At 37.2% G+C, this 27,693-nt stretch overlaps 1 protein-coding gene across 1 annotated transcript in view; it reads right to left on the bottom strand.

Moving 5' to 3' along the window:
• pde1ca (phosphodiesterase 1C, calmodulin-dependent a) overlaps positions 1 to 27,693 on the bottom strand; it is a 66,937-nt gene that overhangs the window by 3,942 nt on the left and 35,302 nt on the right. The window contains 15 exon segments of the mRNA XM_046847366.1: positions 228 to 281; positions 573 to 968; positions 1,106 to 1,278; positions 3,880 to 3,940; positions 3,943 to 3,999; positions 4,093 to 4,174; positions 7,854 to 7,974; positions 8,058 to 8,159; positions 8,281 to 8,409; positions 8,503 to 8,603; positions 9,891 to 10,031; positions 10,266 to 10,382; positions 11,940 to 12,006; positions 12,201 to 12,383; positions 12,842 to 12,955. Of these exon segments, the coding sequence (XP_046703322.1) occupies positions 228 to 281; positions 573 to 968; positions 1,106 to 1,278; positions 3,880 to 3,940; positions 3,943 to 3,999; positions 4,093 to 4,174; positions 7,854 to 7,974; positions 8,058 to 8,159; positions 8,281 to 8,409; positions 8,503 to 8,603; positions 9,891 to 10,031; positions 10,266 to 10,382; positions 11,940 to 12,006; positions 12,201 to 12,383; positions 12,842 to 12,955 (1,898 nt within the window).

Raw genomic sequence — 27,693 nt, 5'->3', positions numbered from 1 at the left:
AAAAATGAATCCTGCTCATCTGTAGATGACGATGATGATGATGATGTTGGACTACATTATGGAATCGCTATGAACAGACCATCTAAAAATGGTATTTTATATATTTTCTAGCAAACACATTCTTTCATGTGTTTAGATGAGACTTGCCTTGAATAGTGGCTACATCAATGGTTATGAAGAATCTGAGTGATTGTGAGATTCATGGGTTAAAGAAATGCTAGATTTACCATCCAAGCTCTTTGTGTCATTGTCGTCACTGTCGGGTAAGTCCAGCTCTTCCCCTGACATTCACATAAAAACTGTGTTACTTGATTATGTACAATGTATACCACCTTTGGTGAGTTGCATGTTATAAGCAGAGAACACCTCTAACCATGTCACCCATGTACCATTAGATCCACCTGAATCCTGTATTCTTTCATGGTTCGAAAAGTGAACCTCAAATGGATGTGTGCCATCAGTCAATGATGTGTTTTAGTATGTTTTTCAGTCTAAACTGGAGAAATACATTCAATAATTCTAATGCAGATATAATATGAATTCAGATCTAATCTGAACATTTCTACACGTACCGTTTTGAACTTGCTGGCTATTTTCTGTATCACTGCTGCTGTCCGGATCTTTTGCATCGACCTGCTCATTAGCAGGCTCTGGTTTAGTTCCATTCACTCCCCCTGGGTCCTTATTGCCCTCCACTTCTTTTGGTTGCTGCTCCGTGGGCTCTTTCTTCTCCACTTTGGCCTTGGTCGAGTCTACAGGCTCTGGTTTTGTGCTCCTCTCTCTGTTGACTTTGATACGTCCTGTAAATGATGAATCTTTTGTGTCTTTTTTGGGGGATTTGTCTTTTGGGTCTTTCTCAGTCGTGTCTTTGTCATGCTCTGTGTCCGTTTTTTGTTCACTCATGTCCTGATTCCTGTCATCATCCATCTCATTGGCTTTCTCTTCTTCCTCCTTACTGGTGATCTCCTCTGTATGTATAAGCAAACAAAACATGTGAACCTAGAATCTTATTTCTTGTTGAGAACAATGTTATACTGTCTCGATCTCCAAATTCAAACATATATCAAAAGGCTTTTGGCAAGTTAAACCTGGCAGATGTGGGCACCTTTGGCTGCTTGAGCTTTCCACTTCTCTCTGTTCTGATGCACCTCATCATTCCAGGTACTCTTGAAACTCTTGATGTCAACACTGAGCAGGGAGCAGTTGTGAGAGGTGCTGCCCTCCGAGCCAGTGCTCTTTACATTGGCCCGCTTGCCATCAGATGGGATGTTATTCAGGCTGTGAATATAAAAAAGGACCAGACAAAAGGAAACCTTTGTTTGTTTTACTGCATTTTGTTTTCAACCATTGTACCAAAATCATAGCTCCTATTTCAACTTGACACTAGGAGTATCCTCTATGATGCCACTATTACTTACATATACTTTCACCCAACCCAATGTTATATGCAATAAGAAAAAACGCTGTAAACTGTCTGTTTAAAAGTCTTTCTAGCCCTGTAATATGTATATAATTAAAAAAATATATATCTGTGATTGAATAAATTAACTTTTCTATTAAAGGAAACTAAGGAGGTGGGGTCATGTGGGGTATAGAAGAAGCTTGTCTGATGTTTTCATTGTATTTGGAAATTGCTTTGCAGGCAGTGAACATCCAAAACTATAAACTGAATGGAAACAATCAATAATAATGAGAAACAAAGCAGAAGCCTGCAGAGGTTTGTGTGTATCTATCACCATACAATTAGGCATGGGATGAGGATGATAAGCCTCTTGCACTTCAAATATCCATGTGGGATTTAAGCTTATTTATCCAGCTAAAGTATCCCTGTCACACAAGTCACATACAATTAAGAAAACAGAGGCATGCTGACACAAAGATGAAATGATAAATAAGCTTTATAGTATTTGAGGATTATTTGTGTAACAGTCAAAGTAGAGGAACTGGACTGGATTTTTGGGCAGTTTTTGATTTGTGCTACATTTCCAGAGCCATAAACGAGTTAAGAAGTCAGGCACACAATGCATGCTGTATCATGCATCTTATAGGGGTGCTGTATCTTGGTCTGGATGTGTGCCTGGATGATTTTCGGGTAAAATGATCTCAATCTGTAACCTAAGGTATTTGCCGGAGAGGTGAAGTGATTTAAGAAAATATCAGCTTGAAGCAAATAATTGATGATAGGTAGATTTGTAGGATGGATGTTCAAAAGCTAAATATTGGTGTGGGAGTGAAGAATGGAGTTAGGATCACAAAGTGGGGTGTTTGTTTTTTATGAATGATCAACTAATAAGCAGTATATTAGAATAGCTTTGCCTACATGTTGCTCACAATGGTTTAAGACTTGCCCAAATCAAGAATGTGATTTTTTTTATTTTAATTTTTTGAGTCTGAGTAGCAAAATTGGAGATGAAGTCATGGAGAATTAGAAGCTAAAAAAGAATTCTGGAAATGTGTCAAGTGGGAGAAAAATAGTAGAGAAAGCTAGAATGCTTAGGAAAATGAGTGCAGGCAGGATAATAAGGGCTGTTCAAAACCTAGAGACCTCAGCATGCTGTGACCTTGTCAGGTAGGCCATGTAATTCTGCTGTGAAAAATGATGCCTTGTCCTCTGTTAAAATGTTGGTGGTTATTCTATCCAAATTTTGCAAGGCGGACTGTTTTCCTACATTAAATCTTAGTTAACTGAACATGCAACTGAACCAAGCAAGACACCCTTCCAAAATAGTGATACGGTGGACATGGCTGTGGGTGGATCAATGTAGTAAAACTGTCTCACAGTGGGCCTGCTGGTATGGTGACATCATCTTGCTGATACATGCTGATAGAGGCCTAGTGTTATTTACTTTTCACAGATGTGAGGTAAAGTTAAACTTTTACAGCCTTTGGATGGTAGAAATCCACTACTATTTAAACTTTCACTGGTGGTTAAATTGGGAATTCAGGAAAAGCAGTACTGGAGCAATGAAGTGAGCAAATGCATCTGAGCTGGCATGCTTAGAGAGCATGGTGTATGGGATTTCAAACAGAAAAAATGTCAATGTTAAATGTTGAAATCTCCTCATCTTTCCAGGGCAAGTGGAAAAATGTGAATGTAAATGTGAATGCTGTTGTAGGGGAGAAAAAAAAGATATAGGAATTTACAGAAAATTAACTAGAAAAAAATTAGAATACATTCTTTTTCATAGCCATTATTAGATATATACTGTATATGGCATCTGTAATTAAAAAGATATATTCCTTGTCGAGTGCTCCTATTGGTCACCAGATACAGGTAACAAAAATTGTACTTGTGTACCTCAGGATTTTACCTGTGTTCATGAACCTGCTTTGCTCCTTCATAAAACCATAAGGTTTTATTGCCAAGCAAATATTATTATTTTGCTAGTACAGTAAATGCATCCTAGTGAATTTGTACTCTGAACATTGAAAGCTAAGATGATAAGCTGTTATATTTCCAGTATTGAATGCCTTAATTCAATACATTATAAGTACATACCTTATATAGCTTAATGACCATTTACATATAGCACTGTGTCTAATATTTTATACTGGAAGCTTTCATGAGCTATGTGCCTATATGTGCACATGAAAGTGAAGGAAAAATGTACTTGTACTTAGCAATGGTATATGTGTGATAATTAACTGCTCTGGATTAACTCATAAAAAGAAGTGTAACATCCTTAATTATGCATCAACATTCAGCTTCCTAGTCCACTGATGCACAAGTGCAGCTGCTGTCCTCCTGTATATATGCACTTAAACATTTACCACATTTTAACCCAGCACTAGTGACCACACAGAAGTCTTTATTATCATGTGTCAAAGTGTATGTAATGGGCAAATGATTTAGTTTTATGTACAACTAAACTAGCTCACCTGGAGCGTCTAAAGCTGGGCAGGCCTGAGCGTGATGCCTCATCAATGAGTGGAGTCATTACTTTTCTGCCATGTCTGAGAGCACAGTGAATGTGGGCTCCACAATGAAGTCAATAAAACCTGGAGGTTGAGAAAAAAACAAATACATGGTCCTGATTCCAGCTGTTACTCTGTCACATTGGAGATAGAAATGGACACACAATCCATACTCACCAATCTGAGACTGGGCCACCATGGTGGATTTACGGTCACAAAGAGGTGAGAACGCAAGGCCCAACTCTGCCTCTTTATCCCCCTGGAATATACAGCGTTGATTTTGTCACTACAAAGTGATTTTTAGACATTTTTTTAAACAAATTACACGTTTAGACAAATGAAGAAATTCTATGAAAATAAGCAGTATTTGAAATAACAAAAAAAATATATAAAATAATAAAAAAAATGTATAAATAATTATTAAGAGATTAAAATAAAGATAAAAAAACACCTGAAAGACAGTAAATTTGCTATTCCCAGCAGAAAAAAAACAGCAAAGACTTAAGGCATAAAAACACAAGCAGACAAACATAATATATGCTGTCCAAATGAACTAATCTGCACATTGATGAAACAAAATAACCCAGCAAAAGTGTGCAAATTTCTAAGGTGTGGACTTGTACCTAAATGTCAAACTATACCTGAATGAAAATGGCATTTCTTCTGGAAAAATACATTCTGAACTAAAAAAGGTAAAGTCAAGAGTACAAGAGACCTTCTTTTTCAATCTGGAATAATCTTGACTACATCAACAATTTACCTGGTGTATTTATCCTTCACACCACACTAGTCTTGTATCGCACAAATCTGATATAAGTTCCTGGTTTGTATTGTATAGTGTATATGTTTCGAATTTTGGCTACAGTTTTCCAGTAACCCCAATTATCATTTTTGGGATTTGTTGCTTTATATATGTAAGGCTGCAATATATTTGAAAGCTCAAAAAGAAATACATTTTTAACAAATGCCCTAACTACTTATAAAGGATTTTGTTGACAGAACCCCCCCACTTAACATTGTCATTTACCTTTAGGCAAATGGTGTGACGTTTTGAGAGAACAAATATACTGCAAATGACTTGTTAAGGCTTTATATTTTTTGCTCCTGGCATTTCAATTAATTTGATTAGTGGTGCCATATCAAATAAAATACATATTAGATATTACCTTAGTAAATCAACAAGTTTGTTTTAGTGAGCAGCATTTCAGACAATTTACTTTACCTCATTAGCATGCATATAATACACACATCTCAGGAGAACCTATACATAAAACAGTAATTATTCTGCTGTGAGAATAATGTGGGAAATTGTTTGTGACTGAGTTTGGTACACAGAAGTAGATAGTCAAATTTATTTAAGAATTGTAAGAAACAAGTATTTTAATTTAATCATTTGAATATAACATTTTAACCATGCTGAAATATAGTAGTTTCAAAAGAAACAGTAATGAATAGTCAAGTAATACTTTCTTCTCGTTTCCTTATGACTAATAATTCTCTCTTACAACTTTCCATCTTACACTGCTACATCCTGAAGACAGTTAAATCAAAAGCCTGGAGAACTGAAAGGATGTCAATGGTAATTATATATATATTTTAAAAAAGGCTGTTTAAAAACTTCACTATAAGATATATAATTATTAATTTTGGCCTAATGTATTAAGAGTCCAATGCAGCAATAGTGTGCAAGGATAGATCCAATTAAGGTAATGTTCCTTAGAAGTGAGTAGCTGCTGAATATGAATTAAGAAGAATTATACCACAGGGGAAAGGAATTAAAATTGCTGAATGAAAATGAGGATGTATGTGCTCTCTGAATTGGATTAATGCATCGTTTACATTGGCATTTGGGAATATTGAAGATTTGGATAGAGGTCCAGTGCAAGATTTAAAGTCTGGTTTGTATTTTGAACTACTATTTTAATTACAACTGTGTTTCCAGGGAAATGTAATGGGTGGAGGTGTCTTATTCCCCCAGAAAAGTAGAAACAATTAGGGTGGATGGGGACATTTTTGCAGCCTTGTTAAGAAAGACAAAATACTAGCCTATAAAATAAATGGCACTCATAGAATAGTTTAAACTTAAGGAAATACTAAATCTGTGTACTAAGGGCTCAAATGCTTTCGGAACTTTTGGAATGCATCCCCATTGGAAAACCATTCTGAGCAACCTGTACTGCAGACACAGGTAGCCTGGCAAAATCTTGAAACTACACATGGGGCTGTGATACAGCTGCAGAAATTTGTTAAAATTCATAAAAAAAAAATAAGGAAAAGCATATAACAAGGGGTGAGACTATTAATGGGTCAGGTTATTATTACATTAGTGTGTCTTTTACCAATGAGCACTGGCAAAATGTTCATCTATGGGCGCAAATGCTACATCCCTGCACATATTAAATTGTCTCCACAGTGTACCCAGTGCACTATTGGGCTGATCTGGGCGAATTGGTAGTGGAGAGTGAGCCCTGTGAAGGGACAGTGGAGAGCACTCCTTGACCCTGATGGATGATATATCTTACAGCTTTGAGCGAACCAGCATATGATGTCATCTGAGAACTAACAAAAAAGTTTCAGGGTCAGACAGACCACCCTGTACTCTGAACACACATGTATTAGATATTACTGTGGCATGACAGAATTCCCTAATCTGAGAAAAAAATATCTGTAGTAATTCTAATCTATCTAGTGTAACACTAATCCCAGGTGGACTAAATCTGCTATGAACAACCTAAATGTTGGACTTGTGATGTAGGACATATAACTGCCTGTTGTGTGTTTGGGTTCAGTTTAAGGATGAAGACCCACTTGAAGACTATAAAAGACCACTGTTTCAATTAGTGTTAAGTGATGCATCAACTGGCACCAGTCTGAACATCTTCTGATATCATATAAGGCAGACTGTCCAAGAGTAATTGGTAAATGTAATAATATTGTTAAACATTGGGACAATGGGGTTATAATAGCATACATAACAAAACACAAAGTGTCACACAAGTTCATGGATTTAAATCAATTCTGTAACTGGATGGCTTGAGCCTGCATCTGATGACAAAGATTTTTCAGAAACCATCAAAAGCCTGTAGTTGACAGAACTGCTATTTTATGGAATCTATGACCAACATTGCCCTATGCCCAAAAAGCCAAGCAGGTGACTTTTAGGCACTGAATAATAGGTCATTATGTAACAAATCCAAGTCTGTGATGTCCTTGTGCAAGCATACACAAGGGTGCACAAGGTTATCTCCCTCCAAAAACATTTTTTGGTAGTACATCTCCAACCATGCCATAAGCTCCACCAGCCATTAAGTGAAGAATGCAGAAAAAATGCTAAGTTTTGAGATGACTAAGCAGGATAAAAGAGCTGCTAACTGAAAAGAATTAACACTATCAGCAATAAATAGCACGTAGTATGCTAAGGGAGCACCACTCTCTTACATTATCAATATTTGCTACAAAATCTTCAAGCCAGTGAACTGGCGGAAACCTCAATAGGGAGAAAAAGCAGAGGGAAGAATTGACTCAGCAGGAGAAAATAAGCACTAATGCTGCAGTAATACTGTGAAATTGTGAATAGTCTTAGGTTAGTAATAAATAGCACATTGTGTGCCAAGGGAACACCACTGTACTATGTTATTAACTGTGGCCAGCTAGTTGGCAGAAAATGCTAGACAGAATGCAGAGGGAGACACTAGAACAGCAAGGAAAAACAATGTATTACAGTTTTTGCTTCAAATGATCTAGAGAATACAGAAATCCACATTGGAGGCCAATCATTAGCATTGCGTATATAAAATTCATGTGTATTGAACTCAAAAATAATATAGAGAATAACTAACAGCTATAAAAGTATTACTTGCATTATATGGCTGAAATAGTTGATTTCTGACAAACCTTAATGAAGATTCATTTATATGTGACATAAAAGAGAGCCAAACCTGTCGAAAGAACTCCTCCAGCAGAGATGTGGTCCAGCGGTGATGCAAATCCCACTTTTTGGCAGGGTGGCTGATGTCTGCAGTGTGCAGCAACAGTGATAAAGCCTTTGGTTTGTCAATCCTACAGATCACAGCCAAAATCTCTTAACATTCTTTTAACATTTAGCATGGAGTGCATTATTATAAGTTCTGTGACAAACTCACGCCTCTGGCTGCTGCAGGAAGTTTTTCATGGCTTTGACCTGCTGAAAGTGACAGGACATATCAGTGGCCAAAACCATCTCGACTACCAGTGTTCGGAACTCTCTAAAGGCAGAGAGACAGTAAATTAAAATTGAAAAATGAAGTTTTTAAACACATATATACCAAATACATATATTAATATATACACTTTTGTAGGATTTTTATTTAGTTTCTTTTCTCTTACCTCCAGTCATCTTTTGATAAGTTATAGAGTATATTCATTTCATCATCCTCCTGTAAAAGTCGATAAGCAGAACTGACGTGATGGTTCTCCTGCACTGCACGGTCATTGTACAATATTGCAGTGTCTGATCTAATGAAATACATAAAACATAACATGGACTGGACAAATCACAATTTGGCGAGATCTTTCCAGAAGTAAAAAATAAATAAAAATACTTGATACCTTGTTTGTATGTGGAAGTTGTTAGTGGTCCCAGTGTGTTCATAATCATGTATTGTTGCTGCAAATATCATTGCAAAGATTTCTAACTCTGTCATCCAGTGCTGCAAGAAAAAAAAGAAAAGGAGCACAGAAGTACAGAGAGTATGCTACTATAGTCAGCAATATCCCCAAAGTCATAATGTCATACAGTATGCAATCATTAAGCTTTGACTTATATTACTGTTTTTTTTTTTTGTAATGTTACAGTTTACTTGAGGAAAATATGTGAAAATCTGTTCTGGCAAAAACTGCAGCAGTAAACCGCCCCATGAGAAACTGAAAGACAAATATTTAACTTAGCTGTACTTTTATCAATATATAAAATAAATTTTTTCCTTTAAATTAGAAAGTTTCCTTTAAATGGAGTAGTTATCAGATATTACACATTAAGGTTCAACATGAAATATATTAATGTTCATTTAAATATCTACTACTAATAATTAAATTATTACAATTAAAATTAATTTCAATTATTTCAGCCATGAAAACTCTCGGAATTAAGTATTTTTATGAGGAAAAAGACTGATCCGTTAAGCCTGCTTTACACAGAACCATGATGCTGATTTTTCTTTTTCTTTTTTTTCTAGTTAACCAATCAGCACATAGATAGTGTTTCATGGCTGAACCAGACATTTATTTTAATAAACTGATGATGGACTAAGTAATCAACTTAAGTCAAAATACCTAGATCTATTAGTGATATAAATGTGATTATTTCTCAAGCTAAATAAATATGTGTCACTACAGTCAGTTTAGTGCCATAGAACCAGTCCTAAACTATAATAACCTGTGATTAATACAAATAAACTTTAAAACTATTTGTGCCCAGTGTTTCTGGGATAGACTTTGGATCCACCATGATGTTGATTTGGCTGAAGCAGCTAGTGAAGATGAATTGATAAAATTATATATATTTTTTTATTTTTAAGAATTATTCCAATATTAAAGTATATTATCTTTGCTTATATGTAATAAATCTGTTTCTGATATAAAACCTCAGAACAATGAGTAATCACACTAAATTTTGTATGACTATTATTCTTTTAAATGCCAATTTAATCCCAGCTCACGTGACTGAGGGGTTAATGATCGTGACTCTAACAGTGCCAGGCCTCATTCTAAGGAAGTCAGGGGAGATTAACTTCTAATCGATGGGCGCTTGAGCACAACAATGTGGTGTGAGTCAAGCATTCGTTCTACTTCATCTACCCAACTAAAGCTTTCTTCCATACACCATACACCCTGTACTGTCAGATTTAATGCATTTCACACTCATAAAAACACAGACGCATACACACAAACACACATAAAGTGTAAATGTATTTCCCTAAGCCATCATGTTTACATACCACCATGCCTGTCTTGAGCAAAAAGTAGTGTACAGTCTGAGTGACATCTGCTGCATGGACAAGATTATGGTAGGGGTTTTTATGTTTAGTGTAGCCTACTTCCACAGCCTCTACAAATGACACCAGTGCAGAGATCGGGATCTGAGGACATGTAAAAACAGCACAGACCCATGAAAAAAATTCTGTTTGTAAAAAAAAGTAAATGGTTATTGTTTTACATTTTTGCAGCAAAATCATTTATGATTGTGTTCAAGCATACAGCAAGTCCAACAATGGTTGTGACTGACCTTATTTACTACAATGCAGAGATAAAAAAAATTTTGTTTAAACAAAAGCAAAACCGAAAAGATAAAGACAATTAATAAAATAGCATACCTTGAAGCGATTGATTAGGTCATATCTGGTGAGGAGCTCATAAAATATAAATTTCAGTGCATGATCTCCACTTGCATCATTCAGTGCAAACACATCAAATGACCATGTATCCACATGCTAAAAAAACAGCACAATCAGAAAATCATAATTAGAATATATAAATACCAGTCAGTTTAAAATGATGTTTTGATTTGCCTATAATCTGGGAATAGTCATATCACAATTTTATGTTGAAATATGTAACAAAAATGAAAATCTTCAAAGAGTGGAATTGTCCTTTTTTTGTATTTTCATGTATGTTAACATTTATAATATGTATTTCATTATAGTTCCGTCACTTTTACAATGTTTCAAAAGCATAATTTTGTATAGGGTGATTACAAAAAAGATAAAGGAACAAGGCAGAGAGAGTGAACAAACCTCTGTGAACCAGTGAACATTCTCTATAAAAGCCTGTAGGAGTTGATGGACTTATTAAATGAATTCCAATAATATTGCACAGCAACCGAACTGCACCAAACAGGGCCTGTGGCTAATATATTGAACTAACTTCTTTCCTTTCCTCTTTGTTTTACCTTCAGTCTGAAATTAAGTTCTGTATAGATCTGACAGGGCTGCACAGCTTACATCTGAAATATAGCACATTAAAGATTTAAATTTCAAAATATAAAGGTTTCCTCCTGTGCTCAGTCTCTGTCAGAGGCAAGAAGCTTAGGGGACCCTGGGGTCCAGACCAGCGGCAGCACCAACACCTATATCACTGAAGCCCAGAGAACAAGATCCATTAGTCAGACACCCCGGGCCAAGCAGAACATCAGTGGGTAAAACGTTCTATCTAATCTGAAGCTACATTTGTCAACTACACTGACATGTTTTCACTAGCAAGACTGGGGAAGCTGCAGAAAGTAAATAACCCTGACAGATGCAGATAATGCTAATGCTAATAGATATTAATTGCAAGGCAATGGATGATACATTTTCATTTACTGCATTTGGCAGATGCCCTTATCCAGAGCAACTTACAACTGAGCAGAGGAGGGTTAAGGGCCTTGCTCAAGGGCCCAGCAGTGGCAGCTTGGTGGTGGTGGGATTTCAACTTGTGACCTTCCAATCCGAAGTACAATGCCTTAACCACTAAGCTACCACCTCCAACTGATACACAATGCATTCTTATTTAACCTGTATATTATCTATCTATATATTTCTTTATTTTACCAGTGAACCCTTTCAGGCCTTTGACTTGCCATGTAACTCAGATAAACTTTGCACTTTGCCTGATTAACAATTGTGTTTGCATTGCTGTAATTCCATTATCTCAGCTTTTTTCCATAGGAGTGTTCACTGTAAAGCATACTAAACCTATACTAAACCTTACTATAGCATTCAATCATCAATTAATTAATATGGATTCTGTGTGCATTATGTTTATGTTATATATTTTAGCATATGTTTTTCTAATATAGATTGGAGTGGGCAATTTTTGTACATCGACTTTGCTTCACCCTAATGGATGGCCCATTGCATTACCTAAATATTACTTTAAATTACATATTTTTAATTCAACAGTACAGTACTGCATGATTTATATGATGTATCATAGAAATGTATTCAAGTATCAAGGTATCTAGACCTTTTTTTTCATATTGCTCACTCACTGGCTTGAACTCTTAATACCTTTAGTACTGTGATCACGCTGGGCGGATAGCTTAATCCCACCATGTTGGACGTCCGCCGGTACATCCTGTCGGAATGAGTTAACATAAACTAATTCAATATAAGAGCAAATTTTAAATAATACAATTACTTACAAAAGGTTAAATTAGATTTCCATGCTTTCTTTGACTAGGCATTGTTTAACTTTTAATTCTTTTGCTTTTGTTGAATTTGTGATTCAGAAGAACCATGTTAAGTCAAATGTACCAGTCTAACATATACCTTTCTACAAATATCCCAGCCTGCACAGCGTGAACAATACTGCGGAAACGTGGCTTCTCCTCCGTCCGCCTGAGCATCAACCCCATCTGTCTCGTAAAGGTGGAGGCCAGCCAATCCCGTACCTCTGAAGGCACTGAATCTGATTGTATGTCACTGAGCTCATCTTCTGTGTCCACCAGTCGTCTGGAGGAGAGGACACACACACACACACACACACACACACACACACACACACACACACACACACACACAGACTTATGTCACTATCACATCTACAGCAGTTTATAATAAGATAGCTCCAAGCATCAGAAATCGGACACGTGGCAGAGACTGAAAGGAAAACAACAAAAGATCTATGGTTAGATCTCGACACTGAACACATGCAATAATTCACTTGTCACTCCTCCACCTCATAACATTAAGGCTTGGAGCATGTGTGTGCAATGATCTCATTTACAGCACTTAATTACATTTATATTTGGCCTCAGGCTTCTGCTACTTGTATAAATCTGGGCACTTTTCCACAAACAGAAAAACCTGAAAGAAAGTGCTACAAAGGTACTAAGTGAAACAGGTGTTTGTTACGTGTCTAGTTTACATTACAATGCACACAACACACATGTAAGTGGTGATCATATTACCGTGTTTCCTCAATGTACACTGACTCCAGTACAGACGCTGCATACTCCAAGTTCTTCTTTAGGTCAACAACAGAGGCTTCACCCCGCTCTAACTGTTTCACCAGGCATCTTAATCTGCATTAAAACACAACAAATTTCAATAAATAAAATAACAATTAAAGTTATTTAGTGAAGCAGTAGGAAGCGTGCTTTATAAATGCCATAGTGATTTGAGGCAAAACATTTGTAAGACAGGCAAGGAATTTTAATGCTTTATGCACACACAGCAATTTTCTACTGTAGGGCCCTTCAGATATAAGGACTAATTCTGGCCTCATGGGATCACATCCTCTAAATATACTGTACAGGAGGATATCATTTTACATTCAGCATGACCGATATATATATACTTCATCCACTAGACAATTCCTCTCCACTCTCACAGCCAATGATATGTTGTCTGTCAGATACCACTGGCTCTCAAATTGACGTGGTGGCTGAATGCCTAAATCATGTCTTCTCCAGTAATGTCTTCACCGCTTCATATTTGTTTCAGTCCAGTAGATAAACATAACACAGCTGCCTCTGCTATAGCAGGATAAATGGCTTATGTCTGGTGGCAGCTGAAGTGCATGTTGTTCTTCTCTCAGTGTGTCTCTGAGAGAGCTTTTGTTTATGAATTGTATTCAGCCACTCAGAGCTGACGTCTTTGCTGACGTAGAAACCCTTGTGATGAAAGTTAAATGTGCCTGTGTGTGGTACACATAGTTTGACCCAGTTCCTGTTCAATGCCACTATAGATTGAGATCACAAACTGCATATTTGAGGAGAAAGTGTTTTAACCCTTTACTGGTAACCGAGAAAAGGTGGGAAGAGAGGAGAGAATATCAAATGCTGAGGTAGAAATATACTATATTTTGTCAAAAGTAAGAAAAATATTAACAACCAATTCTTGATTCTTCTTTTTCTTCTTATTCTTTTTCATCATTATCATCATCATCATCATCATCATCATCATCATCATCATATTAATCATCATCATCATCATCATCTTCTTCTTCTTCTTCTTCTTCTTCTTCTTATTATTATTATTATTATTATGAGAAGTGCCCTAGTGGCACTTACGTTTTGTGTGTGTGTGTGTGTGTGTGTGTATGTGTGTGTTTAAATCCACACTCATCCACACAGAATCACTGTTCACTGTGCAATCAGACTGCACACACAACTTGATGCAGTTTCACAATACAGGACAGTGTTTTCTGAATGCATGAATGAATGAATGATTGTCCAGTGGGATCCATTTGTGTACTTTTTTTAGGGCTGATGGGTAACATATTTCCAGGTCATGCACATCTGCTCTGTGTTTCACCCAGCTTACTCATCCGATGTGTTGTTATGTATTGGGTGCTCATGTCTGCCTGAATAGCAGAAGGTCAGAAAGAGGGGTGAACGTGCAGCACTTGGACAATGTTATCAAAATCAGTGAGGTGATGAGAGCAGGGTGAGAATGAGGGTGTGGGTCCCTTACACAGATAAAGAAACAATCAATAGCATACATCAATGTCATCCCATTAGAGAATTATTACTCTCAGAACCTGGTTGAAGCAGGAATGATAAGAAAGGAAATCGTGACCATGTAATAAATGACCTTTCTTTTGGAGCAACAGGAAAGCTTTATTAGTTACTCTTGAGAACTGCTCTTGAGCTGCTCTGTTGCTAGACTGTGATAAGGCAGATATTTTTTCAGTTTATTCAGTATAGAGAAGAAAAAGTCCTTGCATAATTAAGCTTTTACACTTGTATGTAGAAGATGTGTGTGTGGGTTTTAAAATACCATAAGAAAATTATAATTGAGAATTCAGGTGCATGGTGGTCTGATGTCTCTTCTCAGTACTTCAAAAGAACGTTTTTAGTAGAAGTGTGATGCCCTTGTCTATGACTATGTAATCTATAGCAACTGTATCCATAATGGTCATGCTAAGCACAATGAAATGTAGCATTATTGTTTAATGGAATCAGAATATTGTAAAATCCAGTTCCTTCCAAAAGTATTAGACAAAGCCAGTCCATTAGTTTTTTTCCAATATTGTGAACATATCTGGGTTTCAAACAATAATTCCCGACAATGATTACATGCTATGAAGTAAAATATGAATAATGTAACGAAGTACAATTCTGAAAAGTAAGCTTTCATCAGCAAGAACCTTGTTATTTATGTATTTATTCGCACATAGTAGAGTATTTTTGGAAGGACGAGGGCTGACGTGCATGCTACGCACACAGCATCTGCGGGAGAGCACAGGATTCACCTCTCCCTCTCATCTCTGTATTGCTCCAAGGTGACTTTTAATCCATCCTTTCATGTCCACTACACCAGTTGCTGCGTTCCTCCCTATCTCCCATCACACTCACCCACTGTTTAGCAATTTAATTTAAATCTCCCATTCCTGCCTACCTCCTCTTTTCATTCTCCAAGTGCAATCAGATGTTCCCCCTATTTATTGACTGCTATCCAAGGTCAGTGGGCATTGCTATAAAGTGGTGGTGCTCTGTATTATGACAGTTCTGCAGCAGAAGTGTACTGGGGTCTATAAAGCTGTGTTCGATCAGACAGATCTTAGCCAGTGGACTTACATTTTTATGATAGACACCAAACATTTTCTTTATAAATATTGTTGCCACAGTGACACGTGAGGTAGGCTGCATAAATCTCCCACATCCTGAGACATATGTGCGGACCATAGGAGACAAGCAAACCATTTTCCTGCCTCACCGAAGGGAATCAGGAACACAAGAGCTTGCTGGGAAGCCAGGTTTCAGACATATGGACTTAAGTCTCTAGCCGGATGTTGCTGAACTAAAGAAAGAAGGACTTGAAATGATGCTGTGCTATTTCAGTCTTGAACCCAGCAACCTCTCCTTTTTAATTTTTCATTTGGATTTGCAATTTTGTTAAATGAGTTAAAAATTAGATCACCTAGTAAGTTGGATGTTTTGTCTGGTGAACGTTTAGGATGCTATTCTTTGCTTTTTATTGTCTGTTGGCCGAAAGAATGATCACGCTTCATGATCTTAATAGAGCTAATTTTCCTCTTTCTCTAATAGATTTTTTTTCCTTTGAAAGATAAGTAGTTTTATCAGATGGCATTAGATGAATTAGAGGAATGGAGAAGCCATGTTAATATTTTCTGATCCTTTTAAATGCAATCGATAGTTTTTATTTTTAACATTGTGCAGCAGGGTGGAGATATATAGCAAGAGATATTGGAGGAATTTTCCAATTGGCAATTTACAGAGCATGATGCAAAAAAAACCCATTAATGTAGATTGAAAAATCCACATTAGATCTGTACAAACTCATTGGATATAAACCTGTCCATGTAGCAGACACTGCATGTAAAAGATCTTTAAACCCTTTAATCAGGCTCCTGAGAGCCGGCCTAAGTGCTGCAATAATCCCCTTTAACCCCAGCCTGATTGGATTCAGCCAGAAGTATTCATGTGCAAATAAAGACAGGAACATACATCAGTGATGTACAAAATCTACCAATACCTCCATAACACAGGTCAAAATGCAAGAAAAATCTAACCTTTGATATAGATTATTTAACAAGTCATCAGTTGTTTAAAGGAATGCTCACAACATGTCCACTGATAAGCATTTATTTATTGGTAACTTATTAAACACTATACTTTTTTCTTTGTTTGTGTTCCTTGTTGAACTATGTGTGAATGAAATGCATCTTAAATACTATTATAAACTTTCTTTTCATTCGAATTAGCATGTTTATGCACATCGGCAGCACACTTAAGAAGACACTTACTGATAGGAATGAAGTATTGTTTTCTAACTAAACAATTTGGTACTTGATTTTATGCAGTGATATTAACAGTGTAGCTGTTGTTTAAACAACATGATTGTTAAGTGAAAAGAAGCAAGCAGAGAGCAAAGGAGGAACCTCCATCCTTCTCTGCTCTCATCTATAGTCTAGGCTGACTGATTCATTTAAGCACTCAATTAGTGAGATAACAAGCTGATGGATAGATTGGTTGGGGAGCACAGGAAAGGAAAGGCTTGATGAAAGCCAGAGTAATACTGAGAGAAGAAAAGAACACAGAAAGGAAGAGAAGGGGAGAAAGGGGAGGAGGAAGAGGAGAATGAGCAACATGAAATCTCTTAGAGCATCTGTATTTTCAGAGCTAATAAACTTGTTAATGTAATGATGCTTAAAGCCTGCTAATGCCAAAAAAGAAAGAAAATAAATTTAACACAGACTTCATAATAGATAATTATAGAGAATTTAAAACATGCATGTGTACTATAGAACGATTTCCAACTTAGTGATTAATAGTTTTCTTTTTCTATATCCAATATCAGTGTTCTAGTTTCCCCCTCTATATCTAAATCTCATATTTAGCGCCATCAAGTTTTTGTACTCGTTTCAATGCTATAATTCATGCCGGTACATAAGTAGGATTCAAATCCAATAGCAAAAACTAACTGTTGTGCTGTATGACACCTTAGTAATGCCCCTGAATTGTCAATATACAGTATACTAATCCACTCAAATAAGCAATCACATCATGCACACACACACACAAATATTTTGATAAAGCCCCATTCATTAATTCACTGTGATGTTTAAACATGATATTCTGCCATTTGTGTCTGTTATAGAAAGCATATATATGGAATTTGAATTATTACACAGTGTCACTATATGTTAATCTTGGCGCTGAATATGTCAGAGTGTGCAATAAAGTCTGGGTTCATCACTGTCAGAACTGCGCTTGCTATTGTGTAAATGCCGGGGCTGAATGTCAATGTGATTTGCCAGTTATTGTTCAGAATATCTAGTTATATGAGTTGTCTGTTTTTAGAGAGTTGGATGAACTAAACAGAGGGATGACGGAGACAGTTTGAGAAAATAAGACTCTTTTAAATATTATGTGTTGGAAACCAGGAATCTTAGAGTAGATTATTATATGAAATGGTTGCTACAATTGAGGAAGCAGCAGGTAGCTTAACATGTCCCTCAGCTCCAGTATTCAGTTCTGGGAATAGGCTCCGGATCCAACACAACCCTCACTAGGATAAAGCGATTAATGAAAGTTAGTGAGTGAGCACTTTTAATTTGGTGCCTGATACCTTAGAGATGATTTTATGCTACAAATTGGCCCACTACAAACTTTTAATAAACTATTAATGCTTAGTGACTCATGTACATTAGGTGTGTAATGCAATAAGTCCATCTGTATCAGTTTGCAAATAGCCGTATCTGTAATTTGAATTCAAACCCAAATTAGGCACGCTCTACATCATAGAGTAGAAAATGCCAGCACTGTCAACATGGTGCATGTTCAGAGCCAGTTACTAATCATGAACAAATGGATGCTGTATGATTATGTTAATGGACATGGCCTTGCATTGACCTGCAAGCTTTGTATGTGGCCACTCACTCACTTATGACTGCATGAAAGTAAATACCTCCTGCTTGTTACATTTTTATTTTGCTGTGTTCTTCCCAATTTCAGTGCATCTAATCTCAACCAGACTATCTGCAAACCTTTCTGGCAAGCTTAAAAAAAAAAAAATAATAATAATAATAAAAAAAATAAATCCCCTACAACACTTTGTTGATTTCGATTAATGCTTTCATATTTGGTTATATCCCTAGCAATAATAACTAATTAAATGCAGGTGGTCCACAAAAATAACAATTTGTTCAGATTTTATACACCTATTACTAGTTATAATCATTTTCAGTGGAACTTGCATAAAGGTATGTCAATATTATTAAAATGACAATTGGTTGAGAATAAATTGTGCTTTAAATAATTAAATTGCAACTTTATGCCATCTCAGCTCCTACCTCTGTATGATATCTAATATTTAGATTTCCTCATCTTCCACGGAAATTAATTCTTGTCTATGAAACCACACAGCGCCACAAGCTGGTGTTCATGATTGTGGATATTCTTTTTCCCATGAGTTTTATATATGAACAATCCTATTTTTTTGAAGAAGTAAAGCCAGAAGGGAACAGGAGACTTAAGCAGCTAGTGCAGAAGCAGACAGAGAACAGCTCAGGGTAGAGAAATTGGAGTGTCAATACAGAAAATATCCACTCAAGCCACCTGACAATATACAATGCCATTTATCATAAGAACTGATTTATCTGTGGATGAAACACTGACTGCAGCATGCTTCACTAGTTATGAAGATTTTAAGTTTCTTGTTGAACTTCACTTACAGCAGCTAATTTTCCATTATTAATGTTTTGTAAAATCATAAATAAATGTATTAAGTGTCATCAAACTTATTATCACAATCTATCTCTATTTAATATACAATAAGAGATTACATTATATAGGTTATTAATGTGTAGAGAAATTACTCAGGCTTGAATATAAACAAAAGAAATTACAATGTTACAAAGGTTGGACTTACAATTTTTTATCTTACGATGATGATATGGATACGACAAAATTGTAAAAATATAAAAAAATTTGAGCAACAGGCACAGGCAGCAGGGTACGATGTACGATACATCGGACGCGCAGCTAGGATAAGCGTATCTCTCGCCCTGTGAATTTTTTTTTCCTGTTTCAAACGGTTTCAGACAGCAATTTTAGTGATAAAAGACTGTCACAGTCATAGTACCATCTTCAACGTACAATATTTTTGACTTATGATGGGGTCGTCGTAATGTATCTCCATTGTATGTAGAGGACTACCTGTATTTCTGTAGAATATTGTAGACTTAGGCACATGCACCAAAAGATTTATATACTTATTTTAACTAATGTGCACATTTTCATTTCACTTTTAATTGCACAATTAACAATAACAATTGATATTTATATTTGTTTTGGCCTTCATCAATTTAATACTTATAAAATGACCACTGCACATTTCAGTGTAATGTATGCACAACTATCATGTAAATTGGAAGTCTGGGTTCGAAATGCAACTATTTATGTCTAATTATAGAAGGCTAAAATGATTATTCCACTAGAAGAATTTGAATCTGGAATTCGTTGGTCTTGTTTATCCTTTTCAAGAATATAAACATACCACAATGTCTTTCTCAAGATCACATACCAGTACTCTAAAGCAAGAACAGATTGGTGTTCTTTGAAAATAACAAGTGCCCATAGCAAAACAGGCCAAAGTAGATAAACAAAGAATGCAATAAATCTTGAAGACTACTATTCAGGATACTGTATGTCCAAAAATGTCAACTACTATAATCAAGAAAAGTATACACCAGCTCTTAGACAAAAAATGTGTAGTGCAATGGATAGATTATGTGAGAAAACAAAGTGGCGAGAAATAGTGAAATGATGGTAATCTAGGTATGCCTTGCTGCTATTGGATATGTTTCACTTTGTCTGTATAACATCTCAAGGTTACTTATGCAACCCTGGTTTCCTGGGGGAATGAACCTGGATACGTAACCTGGAGATGTTCCTTTTCAGAAACTCGAGCTGCTTCAAAAATGCTTTGGGAACAAGAGTCCAGTACTGCCAGACTGACCAGTCCCTGCATAGTGTGTGAAAGCACAGCTAGGTCGAAGGACAGAAAGGCCTCTTAAGAGAGGAAAAGACCAGGAGGAACACAGTCTTAACTGTGCAAAACCTTCAAGATGCCTCGGCCAACGGCTCGTAGGGGGGCTCAGATAGAGAATTCAACACAATGGGCCCACACAGGCACTCTAGGTTGCACCGGGTGCCACGGAAAAAACGTGTCAAAAGCGGGTCTTTGCCCAGTGATTGCCCTGCCAGGGGGGCATGATATGCCGAAATGGCGGACACATACACTTTGAGAGGGACAAAGCCAACCCTTTGTCTAACTGTTCCTGAAGGAATTCCAGCACTGGTCCAACTGGGCAGTTAACTGGAACCAAACAGTGCTGATCACACCATACACTGAACAGGTGCCATCCAGCAGCATACAACCTCGTCGTAAAGAAAGCTGTGAATTGGAGAATGGTCCACCTTGTTGGAGAGACCAGACTCTCAAAACTGTGCCTACAGCCACAGTCTCCACAACTCTAAGTGGGGGTGAACTATTGTGTGAGAGTGTGTCAGTCTTCTGTTAGAAAATATCCCTCCTGAGAGGAATCTCCCAGGGAGGCTGTTTGAGAAGGGCTACCAGGTGCACGAACCATGGTCTGCCCAGCCACTGTAGGGCCAACAGGAGGAGACGGACTCCATCCTGGCGAACTCTCTGGAGGTGTAATGGAGAACCAGAGGGGACAGTGCAACATTCTTGAGTTTAAACAGGGTAGTTTGAGGCAAGTCTACCTGTGCCCTGCCAAATCTCTCCCGGATCTGCTTCACCACCTGAGAGTGGAGTCGCCAATCCCACAGTCTCAGCCCTTGTCTCAAAAGGGTGTTGGTTGCTTTATTTAGATCACCCGGGATGTACGTTGCCCTCAAGGAGAGCAGCTTCCCTTGGGCTCACAGGAGGATCTGGCGTGCCAGCTTGTACAGGAGGCATGAGCGCAGACCCCCCCTGTTGGTTAATGTAAGAGATGTAAGAGTGTGTGACTGTCCTTCTCTGATCCTCCTGAATGGCCGTAAGAATGGACACAATGCGGGCAGGAAACATAAGGGTCGAATCCCATACGATGCCTAGTAAATGGTTCTCTGTAACGGAGAAAGCACACTCTTTTTGTCATTCAGCCATAACTCCAGTTCCTTAATGTGAGCGAGAACAACATCTCGATACTGTACCGCAAAGTGCTCTGATTGAGCTAATCGTTGATCAACCAATCGTTGATATAGTTTAAGATGCAGATGCCCTGAAGTCTTAGGGGGACCAAAACCACATCCACAAAGTTCATGAAGTTGCGGAGTGAGAGGGCAAGACCAAACGTAAGGAACCGATATTGGTACGCTTCGGCCCCGAAGCGAACCTCAGGAACTTCCTGTGAGAAGGAAGGATAGATACATGAAAATATGCATCCTTCAGATCTATCGTGACAAACCTGTCCTCGGATCTGTTTTGAGACACAACCTGCTTGAGGGTCAGCATCTTGAACCTGAGTATCATTAGGGAGCTCCAGGTCTGCTACGATACCAGACGGAAATCAAGGAGCTTGCTGGAGCTGGCTGTGCCTTGAAGCAACAATTGTGGCAGGGTTGACGGACCAGAACCCTGGTGATGCCAGGGCAGGGCGAGAAGAGTGCCCACCAGGAGCAGAGCATTTGCAAAGACATGTGAGCGCAATGTGCCCAGTTGGCTCCCTTGAGAACCGCAGCGCTTTCCATTGGACGGATTACATACGTCATATAGAGCATGAACAACGCAGAAGCATTCCCAAAGCGTTGTTGACGAAGCTCGAGTTCCTAAACTAAACACACACACACACACACACACACACACACACACACACACACACACACACACACTATAACTACTCAGCTACAACAACATGGCTCAAGACCCAGTTGGCAACACTTCCAAATGATGTTGGTGAAAGGACATATAGATATCTTTGCTTGTTTTCAGACCCAATACATAACAATTTCTGATCTGAATCCGAATGATCTTGTGTTTCATGTACAAGATAACAGAACGGGCACAAATCCCCAAAACAGTAATTGAAAATTTCTTGACACACTTGTCATAAAATTGCAAAATAACATTCTCAGCATCTTTGGGATTACAGACATTAATTGTAAATTATCTGGTTCCAAGAAAAAACTTTATACATTTATGTACAGGTATTGATTAAATATCCCCTAAAATAAAGAGAAAGCTACCAGGATTTAAAGTTCTTTCAGATTTAAAGCTTGAACCTCGTCTGTTCAGACTGAGTTTATGTAGTGGAGTACACATGGGGAAAATGTTTGTGACTCTGAACTAAATCAATATAATAAAGACAGCTGAAAACACCAAGAAAATGTGTATATGGAACACCACTTCTGTTGCCTCACATTTGCTCCTTCACATCAACCATTATATTTTCTGCATAAAATAATTGTTTTTTTTTACATATTATGATTAACTATGGCTCTTAAACTCCAAGAGCAAATCCACATTTACCACTAACATTGTCGCTTAGTTTATTCTTTCTTTAATTTCTATTCTATGACTATATTAAACTAGTGAACTGCGTGGGGTAAAATTGAGAGCTAACAAATGGCAATCTAAATCTTTTCCATTTCTAAAAGTCATATTCACACCATTATTTAACCCACAAAAATTATCTATTGAAATTTCATTGCAAAATCATTTCAGCAACAAAAACCATTTGCTGCTATAGAATAATTGCTCTCCTGTTGAGTAATGTAGAGGTATTAAGAAGCTTTTCAGTAAGCCTTTTGTGAATTCAGGTAGCCAGGGGTTACTTTCATCATTGGAGGATTGAAGTGCAGACTACACTTTGATGGACTTTCTCAGCACCACCTGCTATCTGAAAGAAAAAAAAAGATGAGCAAGACCCTAAAGATCAGGCTGGTCACCAGGCAGATTGTTTCTCTGTGTCTCCCTCAGTTCCTTCCATTTTCCCTCAGCATTAAGTTGAGTACAGAGATGGCAGAAAGACCATAATTGCATCTCTACCCATTGGCATTCCTAACACATCCCTAACATCATCCCCTTGCTCACACTATAATCACCAGGTTACCTTACCCAGCTATCACCTAGTGCCAAAGGTTAACTACACCTCAAAGTCATAATTAGACTTGATTTATTATGACCTACAGCCAGGTGATTGAGGTTGGAATGGGTAAATGTTAGTGATGAATGCTAAATGCTAAGATGAATGTTACATGTTACCGCATTTAGTTGCCTTGTACTTGTACATGTGTAATGACAATAAAATTGAATCTAATCTAACATGAGGTTGGCTCAGAATAGTCCCTATACACGTCACTGACAATAAATTTACCTCACTGAGCTCATGTGCCAAATGCCATTATGCCCCAACCTCAATCATGAAAGAAGTCGGACTACACAGTGACTGGCAGGAACCACCGCCAATCAGGAGCAGAACAGTTAAAGAGACAGATCTAATAAATATAATAGATTTAGGACATTTTTCTTATTCAAAATTAGCATTTGTTCAGGTTGTCTGCTTATCTAGAGATCACATCATACTAGGCTAGTTGCTAATGAATGCACTAGATGAGCTATGTTTGTATTTTTGCATTTAAAATTAGCTTAAATTGGGCAAGAGTAAGTAGATTACTTATGAATGCTTTTATTTACTCTAAGTGTATAAATATGTGAATTTATTTTCTTTTTGTGCCGAGCATGCTAACCATGTTTAGCTTGTGGCTACTGTTTATGTGCTCTTCTGCACTTTTTGAATGTAGACCCAGTTATGTTAAGAGCAAGTTAAATCACATAAATGATTAGGCTGTATCACAAAACACATTCTACTAAAATTGGTTTGGGATATACTGGTACAAATGCATAGGCTGCAGTTCTAATTCTTTATTCTAAAATTATTTTTTCTTAATGCAGATTTCAATTATTATTCATTTACTTCTGTCTACCCTGCAGGACTAAAATCCAAAATCTCACTTTGACACCAAATATATTGCAAATAAATCACAATATGTTTTTCTTCTATAAGGGTTATTGCAGCATTTCAGAAGAAATAAAGGAAGCATCAGCTTAGTTGTTGGTTGTCACATTTTGAGAAACAGTTATTGGTTTAAGACTAGAACTGATATTTTCATAGGGACAAGATTCCAAACTCTATCAATATTTATATATACATTAATGCATAACAAGCTGTAGCAACTTTAGATTATTTGACTGTATGTTATAAATTACAAAAAGGATATTATTTTAGAGACTTTTTATAACCATAGCTGACATTTGGAATGAGCACCCTGTTGGGCAAGTGATGGTCATCAGATTACAGGTTACATGTTTACTTTGACTTCTTATTTATACCTATTTATGAACATGTCTCTTTCTTGGACAAAAAAATAGAGCAAAAGAGAGGAGAGAGAGAGAGAGAGAGAGAGAGAGAGAGAGAGAGAGAGGAGGACATTAAATATTCACCTCTCTATTTAGTGTTGTAACACCTGACTGGTGCTTCGTGAATTTAGATTGATCGTTCTTAATTGATTCAGGTTCAATAGTTGCTGCACATACACTCAATCCTTACCATCATGTAATTTATGCAAATTGATGTTATGCCTTTTCTTTCTCTCTCATTTTCCCGAAAAAAGGTCAGATGATAGAGGTCGAACTGGCCTTGAGGTGTCCCTTTGAGTGAAAAAAAAAAGATAAAAACAAACTATGGTCTGAGCAAAACAGTGAGTTGTCTAAACATAGCCTGAGAGACAGTGGCATATCTCTGAAGCATGAAGCATGACCCATGCTTTTCTGTGACCTCTGTGTCCTATGCATTAAATTTAGCCATATTCAGAGTGAGGACTGCATAAACAGAATTCCATACCGGCATGCCAGCCGCTTCTCACCACAGCACAAACGTAACCCCTGTAGCCACCCTGTTCTGCATTTCTAAATGTTATCATAGGCAATACACTCAGACAGAAAACAAGTTCATTATTTTTTATTCACTGTGAGACTGGGATTTAAAGAGAATATATTTTTATAATCCTTAACAATCCATTCAATGGTCACTTTTGAAGTGTAAGAAGATACAGATCAGGTTTAGCCAGAAGGCAGAAAAGCACTGTACTTATATCTTTTTTTTCTTTTCCATCTCGCATTTACTCACTCTTGCTGTCACACCCAATCATCACTATCCTGTGAAGCATGCCCATAGACATACATGCAGGCTCATACATGCATGCATAAGCATTCCCCAACACACACACACAAACAAACACACACAAAGTGCTATGTGACAAATGATAAATGATGTGTGATTGTATGTGCAAGAGAGACGGAATGAGCTGGAGCTCGAGTTTCAGTATGTGTGCAATATGTCCAGGGACTTCATCATACCTGACAGATGAGATGACATACTCACTACAATTATGGCGAAGATATGAGCTTTGGTGAACATATTCAGACAGCCATATACATACTGTATAGAAAATATAGTAAAGAAATTGGTCAGTCAATCAAGATGCAAAACTGCAGTAAATATAAGAATTAAGAAATGGCTTTGTTGTGATAGGGATAAAAACTGAAGACACCTTTGAGGTCAGTGTATGTGTATTTCAGGGGGGGTAGAGGGATGGATTAGGGGGATAGTACTTCGTAACCACAGACATGGGAACAGCTGCAGTGCGTAGGAGCACAGCTAGTAATAATAACTGTGGTTGAAGAGTTTAATGAGTGTAACGGCACACCAATTATGGCCACACATAAGCTAATAAATGCTAAAATGTATGGTGAGGGGATAGTAATGGTGGGAAACATGTCAATAAGAGCATTTGTGTTTGTTGTCTAGTATGTATAAGGTGGTGCGTAGGTTTGTGTGTCCAGCGGCAAAACCTGTGGAGCAGCTAATTATAGTACTGAATTCTTCATTCCGTTGCAAATTACTGCAAGCCAAGGCACAGATGATTTTTTTATTATATAACTTCAGACCAAAATTCTAATGTCAACTGACGTCATTAAATCAATGACATGATATGTTCAGGTAGATAAAATTCATAAAATTCTCAAATGCATAATCCTTTCACCGGATACGATTACAGCCTGAAAATCGAATCGATGGTTATACTGTTACTCAGTATTTCAGTCCTCGATCAGATCTTTGCTCTGAGCCTGAAGGCTGTCTGTATGTATTATTCAAAGCAACATGCTTGGCTCTAATTTTTACAACAGCAAAAGCATAAGCAGGACAAAACTTTGTCATTCACAGTTTTGATATTCACTAAATATTTAGAATGCACGCCGAGGCCATACTAAACAATTATGTCCGTGACAGTCAATAGCTTCCCATGAAGCTTTAAATTATTAAGCGAAGTGCATGACCATATACTCAAAGATAAAATTTAAAGTCTGTGTAATTTAGAGTCACCCAAGGCAACGAGGAAGGTTATAGATCAGCCAAGCTCCCCAGTGCTCTCCATCATGAAGCAAAGTCTAATCAGTCAGCAAGAGACTTTTCTCTGTGTGTGTGTGTGTGTGTGTGTGTGTGTGTGTGTGTGTGTGTGTGTGTGTGCACACGCACTACACACAGATGGGAAACGAAACCCTTTGAGGCTGAACATGTTCAAATTGTGTGCTATAGGAACGATTTATTCATTAATGCTACACAACATGATATTTTGCAAGCATAGTGGCAGTTACAAAACATTCTCCATCAAGAAAAACACCCTTTTGGGAAATTTTCTGAAATAAGATGAACTTCAAGACTGCCATTCGCTGGACTTGCCTGAGAAACAAAATGTATCCATGACCCGTCACAGGTTAAATGGAGATAAAATAACAGTAACAAGATTACAGCATGTTATCTTCTTTGCATTACATCTAAAAAGTACAGATAGGCAGCATTAATCAAATCATAACATAGAGCACATAGAATGCCACTAGACAGAAGCAGCACTTCAATTTGAAAAATGTCAAACAGAAAAGAAAATGATACTGTGCAGGGCCAAAATATGACATACGGTAGCTTCCTGTGGGCTGCAAATACTGTAAGTTTTGACTTTAAACTATAATTCAACCATATTTCAAAAAGATTTAACTATTTTTTTACACTTAACATTCTGACAGGACTTTTGAAATTGAGTCTGTCAGTGTAGTTCTGAAAGATTTCCCTTTCTGCTAAGGAGATTCTTTTTCATTAAGACAGTATATAAATGCACAGAATGTTAATTTATTCTTCATCAGTAACCACTTTGTATCATAGTTAGAGTTGTGGAGAAGTCTGTTTTGGATACACAATGGACCAGTACATAGCAGGGTGCCATGTATA

This window comes from Silurus meridionalis, chromosome 4 (genome assembly GCF_014805685.1).
Source record: "Silurus meridionalis isolate SWU-2019-XX chromosome 4, ASM1480568v1, whole genome shotgun sequence".
NCBI lineage: Eukaryota > Metazoa > Chordata > Actinopteri > Siluriformes > Siluridae > Silurus > Silurus meridionalis.
The sequence above is the reverse complement of the archived record's forward strand: the minus strand, read 5'-3'. Positions and strand labels throughout refer to the sequence as shown.